Source organism: Motacilla alba, chromosome 3 (genome assembly GCF_015832195.1).
Source record: "Motacilla alba alba isolate MOTALB_02 chromosome 3, Motacilla_alba_V1.0_pri, whole genome shotgun sequence".
Taxonomy (NCBI): Eukaryota; Metazoa; Chordata; class Aves; order Passeriformes; family Motacillidae; genus Motacilla; species Motacilla alba.
This window is the reverse complement of record NC_052018.1, coordinates 44,246,819-44,271,638: the sequence shown is the minus strand read 5'-3', so window position 1 is coordinate 44,271,638 and position 24,820 is coordinate 44,246,819. Positions and strand designations below refer to the sequence as shown.

Below are 24,820 nucleotides of genomic sequence, written 5' to 3'. Positions count from 1 at the left end.
GTTACATCTCTACCATTAATTCTATTATTACATAAAAACATGCTTATAACACCCAGACTTCCTTAGTTACCTATGTTTGTCACCTCTCCAGTGTTACAATCCTTGCTCAAGAGAGCAGTTAACAATTCCAAAAATTACTTCTGGCTGTAAATCACTTAGTGGCATACAAAATAATTAAAACAACAATAACAAGTATAGCTTCTTGGTCTATCTACTGGGTAAGATGTTTAAATTCCCAAAGAGTGGCCAGAATAGGCACACCTTTATTAAAAGGCCATAAAAAAGTGTTCTTTTATATTATCAATCTGCTTAATCTCCAAAATGCATACTCTTCCCAGTAAATGAAAACTCTCTGCCTCTCAGAACACTAATGGTGTATAATCCTGGCAAAGGACTCAGACAGCATGCCAAGAAGCATGGTATATATTCCCAGGGTAGATGGGCTTTATGAGCCTGTTACAGCAACAGACACAGTCTCATGTTGGCTCTTTCTCCGCTCCAAGGATAAGAGAGGATACATCCCCCAGAGTGTTTTGCCCTTATTAAAAAAAAAAAAAATTCTAAGCAGCAAACTTGCTAATTTGTCTAGAGGATAATTAGCCATGATCACACAGAAGTCATTCACATTACAACATGCCTACCAGCTTTATTCACTCTTAACAGAGATAGGAGCGTGGGCAGGTACAGCATTCTCCAAAGAGGAGCACGCTGACGATGGATGCAGTCTTTGTTTCCTTAGGATAAGGTCTTCCTTAGGATAGGGTCTTAATAGGCACATAATGTAAAGATGCAAATAATTTTTCATGCACACAGCTGAAAATAAGCAGCCTTGAGATTTTGATTCTCCATAGTCTATGCATTATCTCTATGCAGGAGATTCCAGTGAAGCATGCTACTAATCAGGAGTAGCAAACCAGGACAGCTAAGAATTGTATCCTTAGTTTTTAGGGCTGTGATATACTCACTACTTTGACTAAAATGAAAATAAAAATAAAAATAACTTTGTACAGGGACAACTGTGAAAATTTGAAAAGGTTCAGAAATTAAGAAGGATGAAAAAAGCTGCCCATTAGCCTCACTGTCAAAACTACATATTAGTACCTGCACAAAGGAGACAATCCAATGCAGAAATATATTAACTCACTGAACAGACAAGTTCTCCCTGCCATTTCCTTCCCTTATGTTATTGACAAAGACGGCATTAACTTTTAAGCACAACTCAGCAGTATTTGTGAGTGAACAACTCTCTTCAAGTGCAACCACCACTAGCAAAACTCTTAACCAAAGAAATTGGTTCACAAGGAATTAAGTCGGCTGTACCAAGAACAGCATCCATCCTGTAGCGCCCTCACCAAAACATCATCTCTGTTGTAGAGCCCTCACCTCAGCAGCAGACTCCAGGTCCTGCACCTCTGCATAGAGAGCTGCAGGCTCCAGCTCTGTAAAACAATCACTGATACCCCAAAACACCTCACTTGCTGAACCAAGACATTGCCAGTGCCCTAAGAAAGTTCTGATGGCAATTGTGTACCAAATCCCACCTTCTTTGGGTCTTAATGTGCCTTACTCAAGAGGTTTGGAAAGTAGCCTCCCTCCACCTGCAGCTTTCACTCTGACTAGTTAGCCACCTATGCAAATACCTGAGTGTTCCCCTGGACAAACAGCCACTTCTTTATTTACATGTTACAGACACTACAGAGTATGTTTCACATACTTAGAGAAGTATCTTACCTTGACTTTACCCCTTTCGCTTCCAACAATATCCTGCAAAAGGTTTTGAGGGGAAAGAAGGGAAAAAATATTTTCAACAGCGATAAAATAACATACAAAATTTACTATTAATTATCATTTAAATAATGTAAATAAACTGAACTTGATAGAAAAAGTAGAGTTCCAAATACTTCAGCGAAACTCGCAAAACAAGTATAAAATTAGCTCCTTACCATAACAATGGGTTGAACCGAAGATATTTTGCAATTCTTTCCCCCCCATGCCTCAATGCTGGGATACAGCCCTTTAGCCAGTATATACTGCTCCCCTGTAAACTCAGGATTCTCATAAGCCACCCATCTAAAAGAGAAAGAAGAGGAGGGTGGTTGGTAGAAGTCACACTACTTTTCCAAAATACAGATGTGTACATTCATTACTGTCTTACTGTAAGAACAAATAAAAAGTTTCTGAAGTACCAAATTATGATGCTGTTAAAACCCTAAACAAACCAGTGTATCTGATAGAGCAAACCCTATGCAAATTTTACTACCTTTTTGCACTCTGTTGATACAAATCAGAGTGAATTAGCTAAAGCGAAGCACAAGTTCAGACACATCATCTGCCACATATCCTAAAAGTTACCTCCAGTCAGAATATTTCAAGATGTTTTACAATTCTATTATTTTACCAAGGTCAATTTCTTCTCTTAAAAAAAAACCCAAAAAACAAAAAACATACCAAAACACCAGACAGATATCAGAATACACCTTTTTCAACAAAACTAACTTTCAGAGTAATCTGAGCAGTAAATGTAGCAATACTGACTTTTAATGTTGCCTGTAGCTACAGCTCAGTTGTGTTTAAGCAAATAACACCCCAACAGGATGTTGAGCTGCAACAACAGGCATATATGCTAAGCAGAGGAGACTGTTCTCTGCTAGGAATCAGAGAGAGCAAGAAGAATATCCTTGAAAGCTAAGCACTAAAACCACCACAAATTTGACCAGATCAATGTATTTAAATGCAAAGCTGTTATTGTAACTACTCACTTGGATCTCATGCTTAACATAGGCCACAAACCCAGAGATCTGCATCAAGTCTTCTGTCTCAGTCAGAATATGCCTTTTTGAAAGACCTTTAACTTTTGACATGATACACACTTGAAATATTGGAAAAGCAAACAAATCGCTACGTATACCTCTCTAATGTCCAATTACTCCTGCAGTCTTCAGGTCCAATCTTAAATATCTGCTATCAGCTAGTCTTGCTAAGAATAGTATACTACACTCAAATCTTCTATTACAGTGTTCTTCTGACCCTGGTTCAATACAGAAAGCCCAAACAGAGCACTTCTGCATCTATACTACCTTTGATTTTGTGATAACCTGCAGAACTTGACTTGCTTTTCACAGCTATACTTCCCAAACTTTCCCATACTTACAACTCTTTTTTTATCTGTTTGGTTGGGTTTTTTTGAGTGCCCATATGAGATCAGACCACAGTAGCAGCTGCGTTTCATTCATTATATTTATGCAGGAATCAGGATATCTTGCTGGTTCCTCATTGTAGAAGAAAAACTTCTACTCAGAGTCAACCTGCTTTTAATTTTAGCCACTGTAGTGCATTATGAGTATATGCTAGGTTATGCCAAAATCCATTTTCAGTGGGCTCAGAAACTTACTGAGTTTCTACACTAACAAAAATTTCATATCACAAAGCAGTAAAATGATACAGCTCTTAAAATCTGCAGGGAAAGATTAACTCTCAACATCAAAATTCCCCATTAATTTATGTGTGTTGATCAATTGGATTCTACTAAGCTGCAGTTTTATTCCAGGTAAAAATGCCAGAGTCTCTGCAGATAAAAGAAGTGGGATAACCTCAAACTGAAATAAAGGTGCATTGACACGTATGTGCCAAGAGTATGAACTTTGTTTTACTTGACCATGGCAAACATTCAAACAGTGAATCACGTACATCACTATTCACATCTCTTGGTTTGCCTCAGTTATAATCAATTATTCCAACTTGTTACACACTAATTACTTACGGCATATTTCAAGGTCCATTTCAAAATCACCTCAGAGTAATTAATCAAAGAGACATTGGTATGTACAATAAATTGAACAGAGAGTTCAAATGTCTCAGGTGTGTCTATACCTGTATATCACATATACCAAAAGCAGTGAAAATGCGATTTCCTCAAACAATTTCTTCAGCAGGCATTAATTAGATTTTTCAGTGCTCAAGTGCCAAGATACAGCCATGGTGCACAGTAGTTTTACTCAAGTGAGATCTATGCAAACAAGTGTTTCTGATACAAAACGAACTGTAAGACATGTCAGCAGCATCCTAAAAACCCCTTGATAGCAGTTATTTAGTTCCCCTCATCTACAAGCCTGAAAGCAGAAGTAATCAACAAATCTCACTTGCACATGTTTACATTTAAATAAATGGGATTTAAATAATTAAGTACTACTCTTCTATGCAAGTCAGCCCATGCAGTTAGACAGTTCCTAGAGTCAGGGCTTAGTGGTGAAACTTGTGCTTCTCCATTCAGAAGCCCATATAAGCTGCTGAAAGTAGTAATAACATCATCAAGGACAGGCAGCTGAATTCAGTACCAGCTAAACCAGCCAGACCTCAAGATTATCCCTAGGAAGGAGCACTGCCTTAATCCAACTTTTGACTTCACAGAAAGGCCTGAAGAGCAAGATATTGCCTCCACAGCTGAGCAAGAGAGTCACATTCCAGCTGCCAGGCACAACAAAAACTGAAGTGCTGCTCTGCAGCATGGCAGCAACCATCCTGCCCCACAGGGAGTGAGCTCTCCTAGCACAACAGATTTTGTAACCCCCAGACGCACAAACTGCCTTAGTGAGGCTGAGCAACAGCTCCATCCCAGGCTGCTGGCAGGAGGGTGCTGGAGACCTGTCCTCCTGGGCACCATCCATGTCCCTGAAGCCAGCAGTGGCATAAAGCTTTGATTATACATTGTTAGTACTATTACACACAGAGAATATTTCTCCAAAAACCTCTATGCATGACATCTAGGAAGTGCAACTCCAAAGAGGGTCTGAAAGTACAGCCAAGAAAATAATCCAGACATGGGTAACTCACCAAAAATCAGATTTGCCCTCAGTTACCCCAGGACTCACCTTGTCTGACTTTAGGAGGGAGGTCAGAAAGTTAACTGGCACTTGCAGATTTGTACAATAATTAACAGATAGAATGAGGTGATAAAATTCTATTTATAGGAGAGAAAAAATGGGTTCATCATGCTCCTTTGTGACTGTGATTCTCAGTATCCCAGGGTCCTGCAAGCTTTAATGTAATGACTCTTTAAAGATTTTTTTTTTGAACATCAGTTCAGATATACAGAGAAGTTAAAGCTTTGTTTGAAGTGTTCTCCAGTGGGGTAACCAAGGGTACTTGCCCTTTTCAGCTCCCAGTGGAGGTTTGTTCTTGTACCTTGTGTCTCCAATTTCACTCGTGTTACCTTCCTGAGTGCATCTAGGTTAAATTTACTATCTTCTGGTTTCTGTATGTGAACCACTCATCACCTAATTATTTCCTTAATATCACTCACCATCCATACATACTCTAGAAGCAACCCAATCTACATTGTGGATTAATTACTTGAAAACTAGGGGAAAACCAGGCTGATAACGCAACCACAGTAAACAGATGACTACATAAAATAAACAAATCTGGGAAAATTCTTCCAGCAAGTTCAAAGGGAATCAACTAAAAGACAAAAACTTCTTCAAGAGTTCTGGCAAATGTCTGGTGTGTTTATGGATAAAGAAAAGGCACATTTCAAACATGCAGTTCCTGTGATTTTGATCACTATTAAATAAAAGCTTGAAGAAGTTTTTAAGTAGAGGGGAAATCAAAATAGTACAACACTTGATTTTAGTACTTGCTTGAACTTGTAAAGGGTGTTACCTGCTGCTAGTAAATAGTTCCATTTTCTGCCACTTCAAATTCTGCCAGTTTGGAAGTAAAGTTCAAACCCTACCTAAAAGAAGAAAGGCCCCTCCTATTTTCAGACAGCCTGGATTGCTTTCTCCCACCCTCACGGTAGAAAAATAATATTTGAATTTTATGTTTGGCCAGTCTCCAAAAAATGCTTAAGAGCAAAACATTCTCCTTTTTAAAGAAGTACATCTTCATTTTTCAAGAAGTCAATCCTCATCTCCTTAGGATATATTTTTCAGGATGTCTTTACAATGGATTTAGCAAAGACATGAAAATATTGCTTGGAAACATGTTTAGAAACATTTAAAAATGTAGAAATTTTAATGCCACTAGTGCTGAATTACCCCAAAATTGAATAGTCACCCCCCAAATGCAGAGCTGGGCTGTCTCCAGCAATACAGTTCAGAGCTGCAGTTGAGCTCAGAACTTGTTCCATAGTATCTGTGCACTGCAGTGTCAGGCTTTGTTTTCTTTGATATACCCCTTAAATTACTGAGCAATCAAATTAATTATGTGGGAAATACAGATCATCTGTTATCTTACTGCTCTAACAACTTACCCCAGATACCTGTACTTTAAAAATTGCAATGAAAGGTTGAGGGCTTCTTAAATGTTTGACTTATTTTAATTAAATGTTTTCCACATAATATCAGGAAGGTTACTTCAAAATATTATGACAAGCTTTTATTGAATCTGTCACAGTTCACTATATCATCATCATCTGTATTACAACCTAAACAGCTCAGGAAATTGCTCAATGGATTATTCATTGCCCCGTGACAGATTTCTTGGAAGGAAAGATATAAAAAAATCTTCTACCTGAACAGACAGTTAACATTTAAAATAAAGCACTGTACTGCCAAACATGACTTCACACAGATCATTCAAGCTTTCTGACACTTGAACATTTAGTAAAACCCCCAAACACTCACAACTTCTCTGGAAACAGAGGGGTTGTAAGAGCTGAGTGCTAGCCACCTGTTATGAACAATGCATCTGAATTTTTTTAAAGCTTATTGCTACAAATTACATCTTTTGGAGTCTACAAGGTGAGATTACAGAAGTGGTAGCAGAGTCTGTAGTACAAGTTTTATTCATAAAGACTTCCAGCCACCTCTGCCATCAGAGTGTTAAAGCCACTCTTAATTACTAGAATACTCCAACTCATGTATGATTCCTATCTCAGATGCAACAGACACATTTACTAACTAGAACAACTACATGAAGGGCATGATAGGTAACCCACAATTTGTTTCTCAACCTTCAGAGACGACTCTTTCCCAGGAATCTCTCTTGCATATTACAGAAGACAAAAGAGCACAGTGGCTTCAAAGGTCACCAGGCAGAAAAAAACCTGCTGTCACACCATATTTATATAGAAATTAAAAGCATTCCTTTGGAATGCACCGAGCTTGATTCTGCAACCTTTATCCAGACAAAACTTGCAGAGATATAGCAGAGATAACACAGGGAAAGATTTTGGGTGTGGCTGGGTAAAGCAGAGCTTCCAGCAAGTCACCTGCATGCATACCAGGCAGGGAGACAGACTGTATATCTCATGCTTTTTTGACTCTGGTACTTTAGGAAATTTTGTGTGTTTGCAGCCATGATTGCTAATACTTGTCAGCATTTCCAAAATACTTTAATACATTCTGCAAGGCTGTGAAACTCAATCTGCAGTTGATGGACTCAACTAATCAAACAGCAAAGTCTATCAGCTGATCAACTGCATGTGATAGCACCCGTGGCACTAAGAGGTGGTTTGTTAATGACCAGGGCTAATACAGACTTTGTTTAACCATGTTTAACAAACCCCCATGTTTAACCATGTTTAAAAAAAACCCAAACAAACAATAAAAACCAACACCACAGCACTAAACCACTGTTAAACCTACAGGATTCACTGCAAAAGCAATGTTATTCTTCAGAGCAGTTACTCTCCCTACTATCAGAAGGTATTAATGAGCATAGTAAAAGTTATCTCTATTTAAAATACAAGAGCAAGCAATCTACCTCTGGTCAAATGCAAGAAGCCTGGAAATTAGTTTCAAAACTGTTGGAAACAGTTTTGTTGAAACTATTCAACAGTTTCTGTTGAAACTATTTCCATAACAATTTTGCTGTTGAAATGCTTCAAACAAATGCAGCCACAAGAATAAGCTATTTCTTCCTCTCTTGATGAAATCTCATCTCATGTTTTCATACTCTGTGTATCAGAAAGTCAACTTTGCTTCCTGGGACCATCTTATCTTATTGCAAGAAGAAAGATGATTTACTGTACATATAAAGACCAGCATATTTAAAATGAAAGAGTGAATAAAAATATCACTTACACGCCACTTAGCACATTTATAGACTGTGTCCTCAGCCCATATCCAGTGTCTTTCAAATTGGAAATGATACCTAACACGTTGATATTGGAACCCTTTGACCCAAAGTCTTTTTCACTGTACATTATCATATGGGAGCTTGAGAAGTCCTGTTAAAACAAAGAGGAGCACCATAAGGAAAGTGCCACATGACATCTCAGAGCACTCAGGAGATGGCCACTAGGTGTTCTTGGAACTTACACCAACAATTGGTCGCAGGGACTGCACCTCCTCATCATAGCCACCCCAGTCTGTCCAATCCCGATAGGCTCCTTCTTCCAGCAGGTACTGATGGCCTTCAAACCCAGCCTTCTCGTAAGCAACCCAACTGAACAACAACAACAGAGTCTGCATGTGAAAATGGACAAGTGCCACTCCATGTTTTCATGGAGCAGATATAGATCTGCCATATTTATTCTTTTGCTGGGAATATTTTCAAATTTAACCCCGGTGTATATCTCAACCCAAAAATTACAAAAACAAAATAAACAGGGACTGGATTTGTCCACTGCAACTTCCAGTCTATGGAGTTACAACTCAGCTGAAGGGTAAATACCACTTTTCCACACTTACACTCCTCCCAGTACTTTCAGGGATCCCACAGATGTAAGTGGAAGTCTTGTCTTGTCTTCTGATTCCTTGTCATCAAGCATAAAGACCTCTGATTCTATTTCCACATGTCTTCCTTCAAAGAAAGGCTTCTCATAAACAATTACCTGGAGTAGAAATGAAGTAAAAGAAAAATTGCAGGGAGGATGATGAATTCTGACAACAGACAGTTTCTTTAGCATGGGCACATAGAAGGAGAATGCAAAATGATGAAACCAGCTAGTGGGATCTCTCTCTCCTCTACAAGAGGCCTTTCCACTAGAGATGCAACATGAGGGCTTGAGCATTCATTATCCATCTATATTATCTGGATTGCTGTTAATACTGTCATATATGCATATGATGGATGCAGAAATGTAACAGAAGTTGTATTTTCATGGTGTGGTCACATACAAAAGGACTACCCAGTAAACCATTAGTAGCTGGTATCCAATCAAAGCATACTTATCTACCCACATGTACTTCATGTGCTGTAAAACAGCTTTGGACAATCAACACACACTGACTTTTACCTTTGGCTCCCCACTGAATTCAACTTTGCGACCACCCTGTTAAAAGGAAGAAAAAAGAAGAAAAAATAAGCTGTTCATGACTTAGACAACTTGACGTCTCTAAGAGTCATCAATTCTTTGCAAAAAGTCAGGACTAAAGCAAAATATTCTTTAAAGAATGCAAATGAAAATAAATGGCAGATTAATGGCAGAGATTGATGCAATCAAATGTTGTAAACTTCAAGAATTTTATAGACTAAAAATCTTAGCCTTTTTAAAAGAGTTAATTTTCATAAGTCTTGAAAATCTAACCAACCACCTTAATACATTATTTCTAATATAGGTCATTTAACTTCTAAGTAATAGCAGTAGTTTACCATTTTTAAGGGTCTCATGGACCTAATGTAGGCTTCCTTCTTCTCCCAGAATAATAAATTAGGATATTCACCAGGCTCCAACATTAAAGGGACTCCCTGGAAACCAGGCTCTTCATAAAGAAGCCATCTAAAAGTAGAGAGGTGGAGGGACAAAAGTAAGACATAAAACTCCCAGAACATTTCTGAACAGTAAAGAACAAGACAATATGCTTACTTTAGGAAAAAGATCATTGTTCCCTTTAAAGGGAGAATCCAAGCTAATATAAACTGGCTCAAATTGGTATAGTTTCATTGCAGACACAAGGCTCCAAGAAACAAGCAAGGTGCTTTAGTTTTATTACTGTCTGTAGCTGAATGTTTGATACATTGTTTGCCCCGTATTCACATCAGTCAGTAAACCCCTGGCTTGTGGCTGGTCACACCTGGTATTTCCAAGGGCTCAGCACTTCTGTTTAATACTTTAATGTTAATGATTTGGATGAGGGGATTTGAGTGCTTCCTCAGCTGTTTTGCAGATGACAAGAAGATGGGTGATCTGCTGAAGGGCAAGAAATCTTTACAGGGGGATCTGGATCAATAGGCCAAGGCCAATGGGATGAGGTTCAACATGGAAAAGTGCCAGGTCACAACATTCCCAAGCAGTGCTTCAGGACTGGGGAAGAGAGGCTGAAAAGCTGCTTGGCAGAAAAAGACCTAGGAGTGCTGGTCAACAGCAGTTTTACTTAAGCCAGTGTGTGCCCAGGTGGTCAAGAAGGCCAATGGCATCCTGTCCTGTATCAGAAACAGTCCTGTGTCCAGCAGCACCAAAGCAGTAACTGTCCCCCTGTACTCAACACTGGCGATGCCACACCTCAAATGCTGTGTTTCAGGATCAGTTTTGGGCCCCTCACTACACGAAGGACATTGAGGGATTGGATCATGTCTAGAAGGGGACAATGGAGCTGGTGAAAGGTCTGGAGGACAAGTCTAATAAGAATGGCTGAGGGAGCTGGAAGTGCTCAGCCTGGAAAGAATGAGACTCTGGGGAGACCTCATTGCTCTTTACAACTGCCTTGAAAGGAGGTAGTAGGCAGGGAGTGACTGGACAAGAGGAAGTGGCCTCAAGCTGCACCTGTAGAGGTTTAGACTGGATATTAGGAAAAAATAATTCAGTGAGAGAGTTGTCCATCACTGGAATGGGCTGCTCAGGGGAGTGGTGGAGTCACAATCCCTGTAGGTACTTAAAAGATGTGCAGTAGTGGTGCTTAGGGACATGGTTTAGTGGTAGACTAAGTAGTGTGGGGTTAATGGTGGTAATGGATGGTCTTATAAGGCCTTTTCCATCCTAAGGGATTCTATGACTAACTTCACTGCAAGAACTGACACATGGAAGAACAAGGAGAGAGTACAGTCAGAAGATAAAGGTGCATTGACTCATTTTTGTTGGCAGCTTTTAACAAACAGCAATTAAGCATGAACACTGGGAAACTTTAAGATGATACAACCACACCCACATGGCAAGGTGACTCAGAATCAGAGCCTCCCTCACCTGCCAACACAGTGAACTATGTCATGCCTGTAAACTAAAGGCAAAAAAACCCCTAACCCTGCAACATGCAAAAAAGCAGCAGCCATCCGCAGAATTTTTCATGGAAGTGACTTCTTTCTACACTGGACTAATGAACAGATATCCAAGAAAGACAGTTAAAAAATAATATATTTCACTTCCTAGGGAAAATATTAGTCTGCTTTCCTTCAGGGATACAAATGCAAGAAAGAGATACTAAGACAGCAAGAGTTCACGTGGATTTAGTAAAACAATGCTGTCACACTAATGCAAAATAAAGACAACTCAGATGTGCACAGGCTCTACATCCTTCCAAAAAAATTTGTAATTTTACTGGTCACAGATAGCTTTTAAGTGAGACAGAAATAAAGTGGAGACATAGATGAAGCGAATTAACAATCAACCTGCAAATAACATCTGATTTCATTACTCTTGCGAGACATGTAATTTGAATTGAGGTTGCAGCTCACCAGAAATAACTTCCTGTCAGAGAACCAACTATTGGGACATCTTCAAATTTGCCTACATACCAAAATGCTTAACTTTTTTCCACAAATCAAGGTGTAAATATTTACTCAGATAAAATACCTTTCGCCTAACAACAAAAATGTTCGTATATCATGTGGTAGATTTGAAACAGCTTTGCTTTACATGTTTTTATAAAAGTGATATGTAACACCTGCCTTCAGCTGGGCAGTTTTTGATAGTTAGACTATTTGCAGTAAGGCAAGTGCTTGCTGCAGTGCCCAAACATAAGAACTAACAACTAACATCTGTACACCCTGGAAGAAGTTCTGCAGGATGACTGGAAGTGGCTCCAATCCCACTTTTTCTGAAAGAAGCATCTCTCTCTCTTCTGCATACTTTTCCCAGTACTACTTTGAAGCATGCTTTCCATAATGATTTACTAGTTTGCTTATTAAGCCATGAAAACTAATACTGGGACAGCACCTGGATTGCTCCTTAGAGGTCTCCTTTCTCATAAAGGCTTGCTTGGTTCACAGTACTACCCTCCTAACTCAGATGGCCAGATGTTTTCAGGTGACATAACATCTTTGTATTACACATCACCATAAAAGCCCAGATCAAAACGTACTGTGAAATACAACAATGTCACAATATGGACTCTCCAAAGCACTAAGTCTTAATTTATAACAGAAGGACTTAAAATTTTTCTTCTTTTAGTAGGATGATTTCAAGTTTAGAAGAAAGCAAGTGGGAAACGTGGTCTTATTATAACAGTTCATTCCCCACCCTCACTTATGGTAATGAGAAAAAGCAGGAGACGCAAACTCATTCTTGGCTACAAATACACAAGGGTTATTCAGTATTTACTACACGCAAGCAGAAGAAAATCTAGCTCTAACAAAACATTCTAGGTCAGACTCCCCAAGAGTGAAGCATTACAGTCATGTACTAACACTACTGTCAACAAATATACTGTCAAAATATAGGACTAGAATAAATATAGCCTGCTCGCGAGTCTGACAGGTGTAACCAATGGTTTAAACCAAATTCCTGTCATTGCACTACACATTCATACAGAGCTGCATACTTACATGCCCCAATGCACTTTAATAGAACAAGTCTTCTGAGTGGTTCCAAACACCCCTGTTTCTTCAGTGTCATCAAAAAAGGAAGTCACGATTCCTAACCCTTCAGGCTCTGTATACAAATCAATTCGGCAAACCCTGTAATCCTGAAAAATGAAGATCGCCATAATCACTTGATCTGTGCTGTGAGTTCTGTAATTACTGTGCATAACTAAATCAGTTTTGAAACACCTGTTTATTTTAAATTGTTTCCCCCCCTTGTCAATTACTACTGCTATTAGATGCCTATAATAAAAGTATAGCTAAGCCAGTTCGCCTGTCTCTGTTTGAACCAAGACAGTCAGCCAATCTCTAATCAGCATTTACATTGTTTACTTTCTGCCATCTAGGCAGGAATGCCTCTTCTTTCATCAGTTAACATCTCCTCTAGCAAATTAAATCCTAAGATAATAGCAAACAAGCCATCCTTGAAGAGAACTGCAACTTAAGAATTGTAGTTACAAGCAATATATATTCCTCCTTTTTCCTTTCCTACTCAAATAACTTTATAGCTTGTGCTTGTTTTGGCAACCTGCAATTGTAACTACTTAATGGTAGGTTAAAAGTGCATGTAGAAAGGATGTTCTATCATGTGTGAAACTCACTGGTAAGTTTGCCCATACCAGGCAAACTAAAGTTTGGTGTTTCACACTGAAGTCTGTATTGAGTGCAAATTTGGTTTGTATTGGAAAAAAAAGAAAAAGCCATATTTTGAAAATACCAAATTATTGATGGTTTTCTGGGATGCCTTTCCTGACACTGACCAGACTACAAAGCATATGCTGTATGTAGCATTTTGGTGGCTATTCTAATAAAGCTCACAAAGTTCTGTTCCTACCCTGTCCTTCCCCTTGATGTTACCACAACCCCCCCTGCACAAAAGCCCCCACACGCATTTTGTGATTAAACATGAAATTCAACATAGAATATTGTTTCATGCACTTGTAGCTCATGTTACACTTGTGTCCTAATAGACCAATCACACTCTCTATCAGTATAAAACATCACTATACATTAAGATCTATAAAAAATTTTTTTCTTATATTACTTGCCTTAACAACATGTCTTATCGAACCGATCACTGCAGGCTTTTCAGACTTGCAGTCACCTTGCTCTTCAGAAGCACCTGCACCCCAAATATCTGTGAGTTCCAACTCTCCTTCTTCCAATGGAACAGAGGGACCTTCAAAATTTGGTTTTTCATAGAGTATCCAGCTTAAAATAAATTTTTAAAAATATAGTTTTTCATGGTGCTTTATCAAGTGTGATTTGCAAAAATCATGGTCCCACTTAACAAATAATTTCCTACACAGTACTGTTTCCAAACCCTTGCCATTTCCCCAATACAGCTTATTCGCCCAACACTGCTGATGCAAACCATTGTCAGTCTCTCTGATAACTTTAAAAACAATGATAAAAAACAAAGATGTCTACTGCTGAATTGTACTTTCACAAAAAACTCCTCCACCTTTTAAAATTGATAATTTGGGGCAGCAAAGACTACTATCTCTGAATACCAGACTTCGTATGAGATACTAATCAGAACCAATTTGTACATCAGAGAAAATAATGACACTGCAGACTGCTGCATCATGTATAAACAGACAAGTTGCTTGGATCCTGTGAACAACAGCCTGGAGTTCCACAGGAGCTGGGGTAGATGTGCCAGAGGATGATAAGACTACTCAGAAGACAAGGACAACTTCATTTTTCATGGCAGAACAGAATATATAACTAAATAAGAACTTTATCCATCTGCAAATACAAACCCTTCAACTCAGGCTCTCAATGGAAGGAGAAAAAAACCCTAAATCCAGTCCCTCTAGACCACGCTAGAAAAGACGACCTGGTTTACAGAGATCAAAAGGTTTTTGTTCCAGTTTTCTGAAGCTAAACAGCAATCAGTTTGCTTCCCACTACCTCCTACTGCGGCTAGCCCTTGTGTCTGCACCTTACTATCAGATAATTACTTTTGAGAACCTGCTATTTGACTGCATTATAGCCTGGCCACAGCATAACTTGCTGTGCTAGCCACACTACTAATGGCCCCTCTGTTGATGCTATGAAGAAAGCAGGAGATGAACTTGCTTTGAATTACTCTTGGGCAATACAGCTTTTAGAGCAAAATCCCTCCTTTTGTCAGAGAAACGGTCAATTATCTCTACAGCACCATCCTGTTCCTTTGGTCGTGAAATAATTATGTAAGACCTAGCTTTAAACTTACTTGCTTGCCTTTTAGCTCAATCCAAATACTATGCAAGAATCCCTAATGACCAGAGGAGTTGAAGGGCAAAAGAGCTGAATCTGTCATTTTACCCCACACCTATGCCTGGTGACATCTCGCACCCCGCCAGATGGTAACACTCACTCAATTAGTCAGCAAAATAGGTTTTCCAACTGAGAACTTCCTGTTGCAGAGGTAAAATGCCCTATTTATTGCTCATAGCTCTACATTGTTACAAGCCAGACTTGCTGTGAATCACATGCCAGTTCTGTTTCAAAACATTTTTGGATAGAGTAAAAATCTTTATACAAAGAATAAAAATTGATCTCTTACCATCCTCGGATGACTTTAACTAAAATTGTTGGTGACAGAACCCAAGAACTGCAATCTGGAACATCATGGAAAACTTCAATGCCAGCTTTTTGACAGTCTGAGTCACAGTATATCACCAGCTGTGTTAAAAAAACCCAACAAAACAGAAAAACACACCAGTAACATATAGTTCTATCTTCCTAAGCTTTAAATATAGAAAGGAACACTAAAACTATTAAAATTGATCTTACCTTGCCAGGTCTGGGATTGATTTTACTTTGTCCATTTCTTGGAAGTGTCTAATAGACAGCGAGAAGAGAAAAAAATCACAAAAAAACCCTCACAAAATCAAAATAATTTTCAAGATACCAGCTATAAAAAAAAGGGCTAGTAGAACAAAATAAAAAATACTCTGAATAGTAAAAGTTGGTAACCTTTTAACTATATCTACTTACCACTTCAATCTCTACTTCCCCTTGCGGAGCAGCATCTTGTCACAAATGTATAAATTTATACACTTTTTAAAAACTCTGAATTATCATTTCACTGAAGTCGACTAACCTCAGATCTGAAATGCTTTAAAATCATCCTGATCATCTTCCTATGTAGTCCAGGATTTCAATACCAAGAGACTACTTTAAAATCTGCCACTGATGAAGTCCATGCTGTACAATTATAAAGATGAGTTTAAATGTCTAAAAATGTCGAGCCACAAGGCATGGTGTATTTTTAAGAAATATATGAAAATACTGAGGATGCATGATGGCACATACATGTATGAGCTAACTAGCATAATCAGTTTGCTAACAGGCTTCCTCAAAGAGCTGAGACTGCGCACTAAGTGATAAAATAAAAATATTCAGAACAACTAAAATACATGGAGGGTATACAAAGTCTAAAACAATGTTGAAGTCAGCAGTAAATTGTATGATATAAAAATATATGGGAAAGTTGTGGTTGCATCACGTCACCTTCAAACAAATAAAGCAAGCATTGAAATTATGTGTTTGGTTTCCTAGGAAGGACAGGAGTGCTCATTCTGGGACAGGGTCCTGCTCTTCTAGGAATGATTCACACAAACAAAAAGACAAAAACAGATCCTGCCCCTAAAGAGGTAACCAGCAACACGTGCAAGGAATTAAAGAGAACACAGTAGTTAATATGCAGAGCAGGCAGTGGTCGCAAGACAGTTCTTAACCACCACCAGCTTTTTGTAGGCATCATCAGGACATGTTGAAGCATAACTGGTTTTTTAGCCTGTGCTTCAATTCCAGTTAAAACTTGTTCTGTGTTTTGAGGAATGACAAAGTCATTGTTTTGGGCTGCCCTTGCTCTTCCCTTCACATTACCCACTAGCCATTGCATCATCATTTTCTTAGTCAGTGGAAGATGCACAGCAGGTACACCTCACAGAAACATTTTTGATTCCTAACTTAAGCAAAACATTTCAGTCAGCAACAGTGCCACAGAAATCCAGAAACCCTTTGAAGCCTAAAGGCTTAGGTATGAAGCCTAAAGTCTTAGGTATGTACACACTCCACTGCTATATCAGACCTCCACATTCTACTGCAAAATTGAAACTCACTCAAGAAAAACAGTTTAAGTAGCAAAAACCAAACTAAGACAGTACTAGACATTTAGCTTTAAATTCAAGTTTTTAAATCCAAGCAGGACCAACAGAATAAGAAAGCCTCTTTAACTGGTAAGACAAATCTACACTACTGTAAATAACCACTCTAATTTTCATCTCCACTCTAATTAAGAAAACTTCCCATAAGAGAAGAATCTACATTCTCAAAACTGCAAGGTACCATGGATGGTGACAAAGAAAGGAGCTAATTCTACTACCTCACTTCTTTTAGTACAACTGCTATAGCAGATAACCATTAGCTTTGGAAAGTATTTCTCAAACTTCTTGCATGCTGCTTCAATTCCACAGGTCCTGTTCATGTGGCTACTAAACTTTAGAAAACATATTTCTTCCCATGGTTCTTAGATCTCCTGACCATCGTTTTCCTCTCAGGTCACAATAAGGGCTTACATTAACAGAAATAGCAAATACTACAGGACATTGGTTCATCATTTTAAAAACAGAAATTACTAATATATTCCACATTAAAGTTGCTTTGAGGGGAAAACATAGGTCTGTCTTCAGTGATGAAGAACAGATACTTGTAATCAGACCAAGGGACAGCCTTGCACTGTAGCAGCACTTTCAATAATCACTACTATCCAGTTCTTAAATATATATGTATTCTTAAAGAATATATTTTTTTTTCTGCCAATATATGGGAATACACCAGAGGGCTAAAATAAAAAAATTGCTCTGTTACATATTTAGCTGTACAATGGCTGAATGTCTTGTTGGAAGATTATTTCAACAGAAGCTTTCTGAAGTTTATAGAAAGCATTCTATTAATTTGCAATAAAAAATTAAAGTTAGCATAAGATCTGTTTCAGTATAATACGAAATCAAGTACGAAGACATATTCAAAAAATGCTTTCCATTCATATTTCCAAAAAGACTCAAAATAAAGACTCCTTAATTATGTTTATAGATGTCATCTCATATTCATTTTCAGATAAAATGGGTACCATACCTAAGTCCACCTCAATGTATTTGTAATCTATATATATCCCAAAGAGGGGAAACAAAACAATATATGCACATTGTCTATTGAAAAAATAAAAGCTGGGTAACTTTGCAGGCAGCTTTTTAAAAACACAATACTTACATCCACATCTAATAAACCAGGGGGGACATTCGATTCGTATCTGCTTGTTCCTAACCAGCTCGAAAAACTTTTCTCAGGATTGCCATAGTTGGGCATTTGTAAACTTAGTTCTTTTTTTGCACTATCGGCTTGCAGGTACTTCTCCACAAAACTTGGAAACTTCACATCTGAAAGAGACTGAATTGCAAAATCAACATTAACAGTCATTCAGCAGGTCGACAAACATTGTTTCATTTCATGAATGATCTTTATTACCTCAGATTTTTGAGGCATGATGAATGGCCCAGAAACATCCTGTTGTAAAGGAGGCATCCCCGAGGAGTCAGTTGCAAAAGCTGTTGTGTTATTTACTGAAGTGACAGAAGGGCTAAAAAACTTTTCTTTAGAAGACAGCAAGCTTGAGAAGAGGGAGCTTTTTTCAAGCCGTGATCTCTTAATTTCACCATCTGTACAATCAATGTTCTCTTTTCCATTTATTTCCTGAGTAAAGGCAGGTTCCTCTCTACAGGACTGCAGAGCTTTGAATATAATACTTTGCTCTGTTGATGCACGCTTGGGCCTGACTCTGGCTATTGTTTCCAGGCTTTGCATTTTAATTTGTTGTGCTGGTAACAGATCCTGTGTTTTTTCCCTCCTCAGTCCCAAACCAAAAGTAAATACACTAGGATCAAATACTTTCTCTAAGTTGTCTTCATGAATGGGAGGCATTGCAAAGTGGGGTGCTGGAGACTTGGGAAGCTTTGACCTCTTCTTTTTCTGGGGTAAACAAACTGAGCTCTCTAAGTTTTTTATTGTTTCAGCAAACTTCTTCATGTCAGATGGGGAATCAAAAATGCTGTCCTCTTCAGCAGATCCATTACAGGTTTTCCCTGGGCTCTTTTGTGTATTGGTGTTGTGCTCTGATTCCAACACATTGTCTTGATTGCTGTCATCATACTGCAGTGCTGCCAAGTTCAAATCTCCTGGCTTTACCTTTTTATCTCCATTTTCCATCTTAAATTCTGATCTGGAAACCTGAGATGGTAGAGGATATTTATCATCATTGCACGGTGATAAAGCATCTGTGCTTGGCAGCACTTTTTCTTCATTTCTATGGAATTCTGAGCTTGTGTAGTTTCTTTGATAGAAAGGATCTGGAGCATTTTCAGTTTTTACAGGTGAGTGCAAAGGCAGTTTAAAAGGTGAACTTTCTTTCTTTGCTGTGGTTAATTCAGGTTCTGGTTGCTTCAGAGAGACACTACCAGCATCGCTTTTGCTGCTTTGGTTAAAAAGGGATATGGCAGCTTTTACTTTAAGTTCTGTTGTCTTCCCAATATCCTCATAAGAGGTAAAGATTTCTCCATTTTTGCCTTTTGACTCTGCAGTGCTTTCTTTCTCCAGTGTGCCATTCTCAAATAACTTCTGGCGACTGCTTTGCTTATTTAATGTTTTATCAGGCTGTTCATTTTCTTTAGGTTGTTTTCCAAATTTCAGCTTTGCTCTGCCAACGAATGTGCTTGGTACAGCATTATTTTTTGAAGCAGGGATGTCAGTAGGTCTCTGGCTCTGGTTAGCACATTTGTTTTCAAACAAGGAAATTTTGTTGGCAATGTTGCTGTTAGTTTTATTAACTGGTTTTTCAAGAGTATCCTGCTCACTTTCTAAACTGTCTTGATTCGTAGGTGTTTTAAAATTCAGCTCTATGTTCTTCGGTTTGGCTGGACTACAGGAGGCAAAATGACACAGAGTGACATCTTTAATTAATCTTCAACAGGCTTGTAACAATTTTCAAAACAATAAAAAGCAGAATTATAAACCACAGACTCAATTCAAATTTTGAAGGAATCAATTAAAAGAGGAGTAACTATATGGATTTTTAAAAATTGACACTAAATAAGGAGTATATATTTCAAACATGTACTTACTTCTTTAAGGTTAGTGAAACAAACACAGCAACTTAGAGCATCTTCAATTGAGGCAGAGAACTCAACTACTTATGACTGACAGACATTGACATTTAGTAGTGAATAGGCAGAATAAATTATAAACATGCAATTCCCTACAGAGTTTAGAAAACAAATCCCAATTCATTAAGGTGATAATGAGTTGGTTAACATTTGCATATTCTCTCCAATGAATTTTGAAGACACCTGCCCAGATTCTTTGCAGCTTCTACACCTACACTGCAGAAGCAGCCTCAAATTGAGTGAAAACTCTTCCACTCTCATGAGTGCTTGTAGAAGATGTTAGCTGTCCCCAAGCATTGCATCACCACCTTGGCTAAGCCAACACCACATGCGAGGACTCTTCCACTTCCTTCAGGTAAACTTAGTTTACACAGTTTAAATTGTTGGCTAAGTCTAACAATTTTACAAGAACTGAAGTTGGAAACACAAATCTTTTCTATCAGAGTGGACAGAGAGGCATTTACAAGTACATGCACACAGTACTCCTGGGCTATGGCAGAAGGCACAGCTGAGTGTTTCAAGCTCTTTTCTCTGAATACCTACAACCAGGAAAAATTATTTGTCCATGTCACTTGCTACTGCATACTGTACAGTATGAACAGCTGTGAAGATGCAAGGCGGATGGCTTCAAAATTAATCAGTCAGATCTAAGGAGTGTCAAGGAGCCCACCATCACCTCCAAGACAGTCCTGTTCTCCAAAGAGGAATCTGGGGACACAGCAGTAGGAGGACAGGTAGAAACTGCCCTACATGAAAACTGACAAAGGTGGGAGATTAAAAGAAAATAGCTTGCAGCAATCTCCAAGGTCCCAAATGCTCTACCAATCAATTGATTAATTTGGTATTTAAGTGCTTTCTTCTTTTTTTACCTACATAAACATAAACTAAGTTCTCAGGCAGCTCTTTAGCCCAAGAAAGAGGTGTGAGATATAGGAACAACCCAAAACGTGAGATCCATTCCCCTCTTCCTCACGCGATCCATCCCAAGTAAGAAATTAAACCCTTCTAATGCAAGACTCTCCATTGCACAAGCTTTATTTCTTGGGAATACCATGAGGAACAAACTTACTGAAATAACAGAAGGATTCAAAAATAGTTACCTACAAATCCATACAGAGAGCAACTGTTAAAAATCATAGAATTATAGACCATTAAGAGGCTGCAATGGGTCTTAAAAGATCATCTAGCCTCAACTTCCCTGCCATGGGCAGGGACACCTCCCACTATACCAGGTTGCTCAAAGCCTTTTCCAATGCCACTGGCTTTGAACACTGCCAGGGTTGGGGCATCCTCAACCTCCCCAGGCAATCTTTTGTAGTGTCTCACCACCCTCACAGTAATAAGTTTCTTCCTAATATCCAGCATAAATTTCCTGTCTCTCAGTTTGTACCCAGTACTCCTTGTCCTATCACTACAGTTCCTGGCAGGGCTCCTTTTCAGCTTCCCTGTAGACCCCCACCTTCAGATACTGGAAGATTTTATGAGGTCTCCATGCAATCTTCTCTTCCCTGTGAGGCCCCAACTCTTTCAGCCTGTCTCCACAAGGAAGATGCTCTAGTCCTCTTATCAACTTTGTGCCCTCCTCTGGATTTGCTCCAATGGCTCCATGTCCTTCTTATCATCATGTCATTTCAGAGAAGACTTCCCAACACTGCTCCCTCTAACTACCAGCCTACTCAAGCTAGTTCATAACTTTATGAAGAATTATGAAAAATGCATGATCAATAAAAGAGGAAATAGCAAACTTAAAATCCACCAGCCATACTTCAGATAGGTGCTAATAATTGGAAAACTTAAGTAAAAACAGAAAAACAAAATGTTCTTGAACAAGGGAAGGTATGAAGGGAACTATCATACAGCATAAAATTAAATATATTGAAGCACTACTTTTCATTTGAACTACAACTGGTTTTTCCAACACTTAAAAGTTAAATTATTTCTCTCTGGAAAACAACTATGAGTTGCAAGGGACCTCTGAAGATCAGCTAGCCTAACTTTCTACTCAAAAGAGGGACAGCTTCAAAGTTAGATCAAGTTCCTGAAAGCTGTGTCTGACCAAGTTTTGAATAACTTCAAGGGTCAAGATCTCACAGCCTTGCTAGTGAAGCACTGCAGCAGGGTGGCCACTGTCACTGTGAATTATTTTTGCCTTATATCCCATTAAAACTTCACTGCTACAACTTGCAGCTGTGGCTGTTGTCCCTTCACAGCTCAGGGACAAATCTGGCTCTGCCTTCTCTATAGGTAGTAAGAGACGACTGAGGTCTATCTGTATCCTTCTCTCAGCTGAAGAAACCAAGCTGCTTCAGCTTCTCCTCATACATGATTTGCTTCAGAGCTGTCACCTGCTTTAATGGCTCACTGCTGGACTCATTCCAATTTGGGAACATCTCTCCTATACCAGGAGAGAGTTGGAAGGGGAGGAAGAGCTGCAACTCAACAGAGTGACCCAGATGTAGAGCCATGAGCACCCAGTATCTTGCCCTTTGACCTGCTGGCCATGCTCCTGCCTATGCAGCACCACATAAGCTTAGCCTTCACCTGGTACAATGATGCACTACTGACACGTGCTGAATTCCCTGCTCACCAGGACCTTTCATATCCTTTTCTGACTAGAAGAAAAATCCTTTTCTTTTACATGTATTTTCAAGAGGTAACACTAATGGCCTAATTATCGTAACAAATTCATTCCCATACCACCCTTTTGTCAGCCTGTCACTCGCACTATGACATGCATTTATTTCAACATAACACAGAACTTCCCCATAAAATCTGTGTCTCTCTGTCTGCCCTGACATAAGCAAGTTTAATGGCTAACAGTGATACTTATCAGCCACACCCAAAACCTCTTTTAAATGAAGAGCTCACCCCTCAAAGGTATAGTTTCAAGCTTTGCAAATTTATGCAGAAACAACCACTTCAACACTTTGTATTTTGTATTCTGCAGTACTTCTGCACAGCAGCAGCAGCCAAACAGCTGAGACCAAAGAGCACGAGAAAGCTCAGCCCTGCAGCTCCACTTACTACAGGCGGCCTCTTCTAATCTTTTCATTACACCTTTTTCCACACTGCAAAATACTGGTTTTGAATACAGCCAAAAGATGGACTTTATTTTAAGAACTGACTTTCCAAGCTTATTTAAAAGGAAATGTTGCTTGAGTATCCTTTAAGCCTCTCACTTTGTATGGGGAAAAACTTAACAGCACAAATGCTTTCTTACAAACAGTCTAGTGTGGCTGATTCTTACTTCCCATTCCTGATCTGCAATGCCAGGAACAAGCAGGCACAAGAGAAATACCAATGTCCTTCTCTGTGGCTACACCTTGCAGCTAAACTGTGGAAGCAAGCAGTTAAACCTCTCCCAACAGTCAAAAATGGAAGGTGAGTCACACATCAAGCTTGCAAGTGGTGCCAAAAAAACACTGATGCCAAAATATCAGATTGAGGTGAGCAAAGAAAAATGGCATGTGAAAAGAGAAGAATAATTCAACAAGTGGGCTTAAATGTAAAGGCAACTACAAAACCATGTCTGAACATAAAGTATGACAACCGAAGCCAAGTTTTCCGCTAAGCACATCAAAGTGACTACTGCCTGAGGTTTTATTTGCCAATTAAGATTTACCATCAACCTCATTTTAGTCTCTAATCTGATAGGTTTAAAAAGCTAGAAGCAAAGTATCCTGTGACTTTCAAGTTATCCGGTACACAGACATAAATGGAGAGAAGAGAGAAAATGCTATCTTTATATACAGGAAACCTGTATTTCTGGAGGTGACTGGAGAAACTGACCTGTTTTGAAATTGTTTCCAAAGAAACCTGATTCCCAGAATTGGCATAATGTCATTAGTAAGAGAGATCATGCATTTTTAAGGGAGAACTACTTGTATTATATAAAATCCATCTTACAAGGGGCAAAAGAATCCCTAAGTAAATGGGTATTTTTCAACCAGAAAGGAATTAATGTGAACTATCTAAAAATAACTTTTTAACCTTTGAAAATGAAAAATGTATCTGTTCACAGCGATAACTAGAGAATAAAAACACACTGTCTTCTAGTAATGGCACCATCTTTCCCATTTTACAGCACCTTAACCCACATCCAGGTTTATAGTTCATACATTTTAATGAATGACTATAAATTATACCAGAACACCTGAGCATATAACTCTGGCTAAAGAAATGGTGTGGTGCTGTGCAATGACAGCTATCAGACGCATCAGAAACCTTGCAGGCAACATGGCAGTCCCCACCCAGGGCTAAAGTTCCTATAGCAGCAGATAAGGCCAAGACACAGTGTCACACACCCCACAAAATGGGACGAAATATAACAGGCTGATTATTCATTAAAATCTGGTCTTTCAGACAGTAACACTCATCTGTTACTTTATGAGTACAGGAAAAGATAATTCACTGTACAGGCAATAACAGAAAAAATGAAATCCAGCTATGCGGGTGTTTATAATTTCATCATCACTAATGACAGTGACACAGAGAAAAAAACAAAACGAAAGCTACCTTTCCTTTGAAGCTGTGAAGATACAAACTCAAGAGTTTATGATTTGTGATCTATACTGCCAGATGGCAAAGCATCACAGTGAACAAAAGTGCCACAGTTTAACTTTCAGTACTAGGCTTTTTAAACTTAAGTTACAAATTAACGACTCAGATGTAGAGTATTACAAATTGTGCAAAGGAAATTGCTCCTGTGCTTCTCAGATGTGGGAAGCATAATTGCAAACAGACGTGTCTCTCAAACCATCATGGTGAACCTCCACATCCCTCTAACACAGCGACAATTATCAATGCTCACTGTACTTGGGTGGGCCTAGGGGGTTCAGTGTGCCCCCACACCTACAACTGAACATGCCAGAACAAGGAGTGCAACAGCACACAGCCGTGGCAACCAAACAACAGAAATTAATAATGCA

The 24,820-nt window shown here is 38.8% G+C and overlaps 1 protein-coding gene across 3 annotated transcripts in view; it reads right to left on the bottom strand.

The window, feature by feature from the left end:
- The window catches only part of CRYBG1 (crystallin beta-gamma domain containing 1), a 96,433-nt gene that overhangs the window by 15,314 nt on the left and 56,299 nt on the right, over positions 1–24,820 (bottom strand). For all 3 annotated transcript variants that reach the window (XM_038133194.1, XM_038133195.1, XM_038133196.1), the window contains 13 exons: positions 18,202–19,648; positions 17,947–18,123; positions 15,463–15,510; positions 15,233–15,351; positions 13,728–13,890; positions 12,643–12,782; positions 9,538–9,664; positions 9,182–9,217; positions 8,634–8,776; positions 8,262–8,388; positions 8,025–8,170; positions 1,944–2,070; positions 1,732–1,764 (listed from right to left, as the gene is read on the bottom strand). In XM_038133194.1, coding sequence (XP_037989122.1) covers positions 1,732–1,764; positions 1,944–2,070; positions 8,025–8,170; positions 8,262–8,388; positions 8,634–8,776; positions 9,182–9,217; positions 9,538–9,664; positions 12,643–12,782; positions 13,728–13,890; positions 15,233–15,351; positions 15,463–15,510; positions 17,947–18,123; positions 18,202–19,648 — 2,833 coding nt within the window. The remainder of the gene's footprint in view (positions 1–1,731; positions 1,765–1,943; positions 2,071–8,024; positions 8,171–8,261; positions 8,389–8,633; positions 8,777–9,181; positions 9,218–9,537; positions 9,665–12,642; positions 12,783–13,727; positions 13,891–15,232; positions 15,352–15,462; positions 15,511–17,946; positions 18,124–18,201; positions 19,649–24,820) is intronic.